The sequence below is a fragment of the Pelophylax lessonae genome, assembly GCF_965119305.1.
Source record: "Pelophylax lessonae genome assembly, chromosome: 1".
Taxonomy (NCBI): domain Eukaryota; kingdom Metazoa; phylum Chordata; class Amphibia; order Anura; family Ranidae; genus Pelophylax; species Pelophylax lessonae.
The window spans coordinates 802,051,927-802,058,694 of NC_138768.1; the positions used below are offsets into that span (position 1 = coordinate 802,051,927).

The following is a 6,768-nucleotide window of genomic DNA, read 5'->3' on the forward strand; positions in this document are numbered from 1 at the left end:
CTCCAGCTGCTGACTACATGGCCAGTGAGGAGAGAGGGAGCGGATAGAGCCGCTGCTCATGGGCACAGCGCTGGATCAAGATCAGGCTCGGTAAGTATTTAGAGGAGGCTGGGTGGGGGGAGCAGAACACAGTAGGTTTTTTTTTAACCCTAATGCAGAGAATGCATTAATGAAAAAAACCTTCTACCTTTACAACCACTTTAAACTAGGACATGTCCAACATCAAAAAGTTTATGAAATGTAATTGTGAATTTTCTTTACATTAAAAAATGCTCCTTTCCAACAGTTTCCTACTGAAAGTTTTCAAAGTTAACCCTTCTTTACCATATGTTTTAAGCATTTTTTTACCCCTTTAGTAACTCAGCCCTGTTACATCTGCACTTTTCCTGGAGGGAATTGTCTCAATGGATGTTTATCATATTCAAGCAAAGATTTTCTTCACATTATAAATGCTGCTCTTCAGCAAATCTTAACCCCTTGGAGCCGGCGCCTCCCAGCCCTTTAAGGGGTTTAGGATGCTGTGAGATGGGGTTTGTAATCATGTGATTTGCTGTCACGGTGGTCACATGATCGTAACTGTGCGGGGAGCGCGCTTTTGGCACAGCTTTATTTGCACTAATGCACGCAAATATGCGGCTGCTCACCACCAATAGCATTGCTAGGGGCTTGCGGTGTGTGCGGATCGCACCTAAGTAACACCCACTAGAGGGGTGACACCAGGGGCATACTAAGCCGGGCCCCTCTGATGCCCCCTGAAAGGCCTCACTGCGTCCACCGCAGACATGCAGGGCCGGGGGAAAAACCCACGGCTCCATCCCCCTGCTCCTCTCCTCCCCCTCCACCGATGACTGTTCTGTCCTCTGCGGGTGCAGGTGACAGCCGAGTCAGGAGCTGCAGCTCACCTGGAAGGAGAGGATCTCCCCACTGCTCCGTCCTCCTCCAGCATGACACCTATCCCTTCTCCCGCCCCTCTCTCCTTGCCTGTGTGCTCCCTCTGTGAAGCCAACAGCCACATTGAAAGAGAAGCCGCTGACTGAGCCAGTGAGCCCCCAAGACCATCCAGGCAGTGAGCACTGACCAGACCCTGCCCCCCTCTCTCTCTCCCTGCCCATACCCCTCTTTCTCTCATGATCCCCCCTCCCTGCCCCCCTCTCTCCCTGCCCCCCCTCTTTGCCCCCTCTCTCTCTCTCTCCCTGCCCCCTCTTTCCCTGCACCCTCTCTCTCTCCCCTGCCCCCCTCTCTCCCCCTGATTCCCTCTCTTTCTCTCTCTGCCGTCTCTCTCTCTTCCCCCCTGTCTCTCTCCCACAGGTTGCAAAAATGATTGGGAGGGGTGACACCAGGTTTTACTGCACCATGTGACACCAACCGTAGGGACGCTACCACTCTCCACCAAGGCCTACCTGCTGAGAGGCAGCATATTTGCATGCGGCCGGCGCCAAAAAGTTAAAGTTGAAGTTTAGTCAAAACCTAACTAACTCTAAACCTACTCTATGCCACATTCTAAACCTAATATATCTAGCCCTGTAAAGAAAAAATAGCTATACTTCCCTATTCTAAAGCCGCTCTGGTTCAGTCTATAGCAGCAGCTGCTGTGTGCAGGAGAGAACTGACAACGGCTGTGGAAAGCCTGGGAAGTGACGTCACCCATAGATGTACTATGGGGCTCCCGCTTTCGGCTGTCACATGCCTACACACTGAAGCTGCAGCTGACAGGTAAGAGTAGGATCGGATCAGAGTGGTTGTAGAACAGGTAAGTATAGCAATTTGTTCTTTACAGGGCTAGATAGAATAGGCATAGCATGTGGCAGAAATTAGGTTGAGTGTCAGTTGGGTTTTGAATAAACTTCCACATTCATAGAATATTCAAATGATACATAGGTCCAAACTTAGCAGAATAACATTTGCAAAAGACAGCACATCTTAGGCCCAATAAATGTCCAGAATTTTGGTAATTATCATAGTAGCAAAAATATTTTATTCAAAAGAACGGGGTCACAAAATAATTTCTTTAGAAGCGGAGCTTGGCCTTGGGGCCTAATTTAAACTTAAGTCTTTAAAATGGCTGAGATATACAAAGAGGGAATGAGAGCGCTTTATGCCGCCCAAAAAGACAACTTTGACATGCGTACATTAAGAGATTACAAGGACTGAAAATAGTTATATGTTACCGTTGTACAGATTGCTGTAAAAATGTGGGACCTTTAAAACTCAGCAATGTCCCTCGAAACCCAAAAAGCAATTTATATATATATATATATATATATATATATTTGTTTGTTTTTAGCACTATGATTCCATTTTCACTTGCAGTAAAGCAAGAACATGCATTATCAATTCTATACAGATCTGTGCAGTTTGTAATCCCTGTTTGTTTATGGTCCATATTAAAATAAAAAATTAAAGCTAGAGCAAAGAAAACTAGAGCCAAAATGAAGCTGTTGCCTATAGCAAACATTTAGGTATCTTTCATTCGCTGGAAACAGGCAACACGGAATCAGGTTAGTTTCCATAGGCCAGTGTTTCTCAACCTGGTTGATTTACATGACCCTTTATTAAATCTGCTGTTTGCCAAATGCCCTCTGAGAATTATTTTAAAGCACCCCTTGAGAAGATTACATGTATTACCCCAAACCATGCATAAATGTTCTCCAAACAACCAGTTTGGGTTGATTTATTAAAGGAATAGAGAATTTACACTTAGTTTAAAGAATGTTTATCCAGCCTTATCCAAGCTTTTGACATCCTTTGCAGATTGCATGATGAACACAGCTTTACCTTTTGGGGTGCTAAAGTAAGAGAACATGTACCATGCAATGTGAACAGTCTCCAACCACTAAATCAACCCAATATTTTTTGAAATTACTAATGTAAATTCTGACATATGCCTTGTCAATGGTTTATTATATGCTAAGTTCCCTAGCTCTTATGAGGACTTTAAACCTAAGTCCCCCTGAACCTACCACAAGTACTACATGGGGGTAGAACCAGTGCTTTGGTCGATTTTTTTGGTCCATTCTTCCTAATATGACCAACATCATAACAGAATTAAGAAAAGCACAAAAAGAAAAAGAAAACCCTACAAGATTTTCTTTGGAAGTACAAAAAGAAAGGTTTATTTGCGCCATCATGTTGTTGTATTGTTTGCAGTGACTCCCAAGTCAAAGCTATTGCACATTTTCAGTTGAAATGCAAGAAAATCAAGTATGCCGTAAATAAAGATATGCAGTTCATACAAAACAGGTAGGCAAAAAGTCTCATCGCGGATGCAAAGTTCTCAGACCAGTCCGGTCATCTGTGATCTTATAAAGGGTACTGAGTTTGGGAAGGTGGTCAGGGGATAGTTGACAGAGCTGGAGAAGCCTACCAAAGGTGGGGAGATGTGTGGCAAGCTAAAACCCAAAGAAGTGGCAGCAGAGTTCTCATGGTACAGTATGGGCACCCTGACTATCCTTTGGGTTGTGTGGGAGATATTGGCAGCCTCCAGGTCAGCGGCCAGTTGCCGTTTCCATTTGTTCCTGCGGTTCTGAAACCAGATTTTTACTTGTGTCTCTGTGAGATGGAGGGAGGCTGCCAGGCCGGCTCGTTCAGAGCTGCTCAAGTACCTCTTCATGTCAAAGGTGGACTCCAGCTGAAAGACTTGGCTCCTACTGAACACAGTACGGGTCTTCTTCTTGCGGGATGACCTCTGCTCTGAGTCCTGCTCAGCTTTCTCCTCTTCCTTGCAGGGGAAGTCCTCTCTCTTGTCTTCAGAGGCATCACTGCTATGTTTCCTGTATCCTCTACTGTAGTGTCTCTCTGCACCTTCTGAGATCTCAGGAGAGTCCCTGTCACTTGCTGCATTAGAAAGAGGAGGTGAATGAGAGGCATTAATGAAAAAAGTCTGAGGTCCAATAAACAGAAATTACAAACTGTTCATATAGTATTGGAGGACAAATTTGTTAAAGAAAAATCTGAAATTAGGTAAAATAAAGACCTACTAATATACCTATGAACTTACTCCCCAGGTATTTCATAGACTGTCAGTTGACATTAAGGGGTTTATTTACTAAAAACTGGAGAGTGCAAAATCTGGTGCAGCTCTGCATAGAAACGAATCAGCTTTCGAGTTTTTTTTTTTTTTTTTTAATCAAAGCCTAATTAAACAAGCTGAAGTTAGAAGCTGATTGGCTACCATGCACAGCTGCACCACATTTTGCACTCTCCAGTTTTAGTAAATCAACCCCTATAGGGTTCAACTGCTAATGGAGTAGTGGCTATTCACAAGGTGTGAATATTCATTAGTGAAGGCTAAGCTGTGATCCCTTACAATTCACAATAGTATGCAAGGAAAAACAGAAATCAGATTTTTTGGTAGTACACGATTTTCTGATTGACGTGAACGCTGATTCACCCTACTTAATATGCAGTAAACATTTTCTTTCAAAGGTTAACATTCACTTTGCTAAGTGAACAGTCTCTGGTAAATCAACCGATGTCTCCATGAGCCCAAAATGGTTGTGATGATAGCAGTACAAACCCTGCAGGACACCACCTCAGCGTTACTTACTATAGAAGATTTCCATTTAGCAATGAATGATAGTAAATAGGAGGGATATGTGTTACATTTCTATATCCAATTGGAGGAAAATAAAAAAAAATATATAAATATTTTTTTCTAGCACATGATTGAAATATTGCATTGAACATTGTCTCAACCTCTTTACTAACCCCAGTGAGCATTTAAAAGTAAACCATTTCTGAGAATGTTGGACTTCTCCATACATAATTGTGAATAAGTATTTTTACACCTTTTAATTTTTATTTTAAGGAATATTTTTTTGATTGTTTGATTGTTATTTTTACACCTTGTTTTCCTGGCCCTTTAATTGCAAAATTGTTGAACCCCCTTTAACAATTCTGTTTTCAGTTTTAGAGACTGGGAAAGGTGGGGGCTGTTAATAAGCTAGGTATCTATTCTCCTAAACAAGTCCTCTAGCACAATTTGTTATCTGTGCCTGTCTTTTATTAGGATCATTGAGTCAGTGACAATCATTCTGCATTTCACCATTACCAGATGGGGTACTGAACAGTCGTGCACAGTTACCTTTTTACATCTATTATTAATATTTTTTTTTTTATTTTTGTCCCCATATGCGAACAACTGTTAGAAGCTTGAGAAGCCCATAAAGATCAGTTATTCTTTTTATTAAAAAAAAAAAAAAAAAGATGTTTTGAGGTTAAAGGGACAATGTAAATATGAGTATGTGGCAGAGTTCTTCTTTAAAGTGACCAGAAGAAAAGTGCAGAAACCTATAAACCCAGGAAATCAGATTTCATCTGCTGCTCATATGACTGTAGGAAAGTGAAAACTGGAGATTATTTTCTTGCCTCCCAAAAGAGTATAACTAACTAATAATGGAGTGCAGCATGCATGTACAGCACTCCCTTCTAGGATAATTGGATCTATTACTTCGAGGACCCCATAAGTACTGTGCAACATTACAAATGCTGCTGCAGAAAGATGAATGATTATTACAGCTTCAAATACTATGCCTGTCCAGATGTTATAGGGCTGAAGGAGCTGAAGAAACTTTTCATGCAAGGGGTAACAAAAAAAAAGAAAATATAAAACCCACAAGAAAGAAATGGAGCAGTTACAATAACCAATCCATCCCCTTGTTTTATTATTCCAGGGGCTAAACAATTAGACTAATTGCTTGCATTGAGCAGCTTTTGCGCAAACTGTTGGTGGTATATAAATCCTGTATAATAATAATCATAATAACAATAATAATAATAATAATAATAATATTATTAATTATAATATTATTATTGTTACCCCAATGATGAAACCAGAAGTCACAGCAAGTCCCTTATAAAATATTATAATAAATATTACCCTAAGTTATACCCTCATATAAATAAATATTACCCTAAATGATACCCTCATATAAAACCTAATAAATTCCTCCCTACAGGGAGAAAAAAAAAATCTAGTATACAATAAAATATGCCTCATTCCCTACAATATATATATATATATATATATATATATATATATATATATATATATATATATATATATATATATATATATATATATATTGTAGGGAGTGAGGCATATTTTATTGTATGTATATATATATCTATATATATATATATAGATATATCTTTCTTTTTTTTTTCTTTTTTCGATTCAAGCACCCAAGCAGAAAAAGACAATCCTCCCCCTCCCCCAGTCCAACCCTGCAGGACTATTTCTAGGACACTCACGTTAACTGGGCTAGCTAAAAATATGACTCTCTTTGTAATTCATTCCCACCATGCACAGCACATCTTTTAAATTTCTAATGACAATATTCTATAATTCAAAAAGCAGAAAGTAGCACACCAAAAAAAAAAAAAAAAATCACATGCAGGTTGCTAGTTTTTTTTTTTTTCTACTAGTATAAGTCAGTTATCCCATGTCTTAACAAAATACTTCCTTGTAATTAAAAATTCACCGTGGTTTGGTATATGTGAAAGATGTGGTGATAGCTAGAGAAAATAGGCGGGGCTTCGACCTCAAGGGTCGTTGAGTTCTGTCCAGACTATGTGACCTCTTGGGAAGCCAATAAGCACGCTGGTTTAATTAGGTGTAACATTTTAAATAGTGTATATAATCTAAATAAAAATGTGTCCATTTCTGGTTACTGCATTACATATATTATTCAGCAATAACTATGCATCATTTCTGTTTATCAAATTCCCTCTGTGTGATTTATAATAACCCCCCCCCCCCCTGCTTTT

At 39.8% G+C, this 6,768-nt stretch overlaps 1 protein-coding gene across 1 annotated transcript in view; it reads right to left on the reverse strand.

The window, feature by feature from the left end:
- Nucleotides 1-3,140: 3,140 nt before the first annotated feature.
- HMX1 (H6 family homeobox 1) overlaps nt 3,141-6,768 on the reverse strand; it is a 7,097-nt gene continuing 3,469 nt past the window's right edge. Inside the window, exon 2 of the mRNA XM_082246134.1 lies at nt 3,141-3,834. Coding sequence (XP_082102260.1) covers nt 3,275-3,834 — 560 coding nt within the window. The 3' untranslated portion in view covers nt 3,141-3,274. The remainder of the gene's footprint in view (nt 3,835-6,768) is intronic.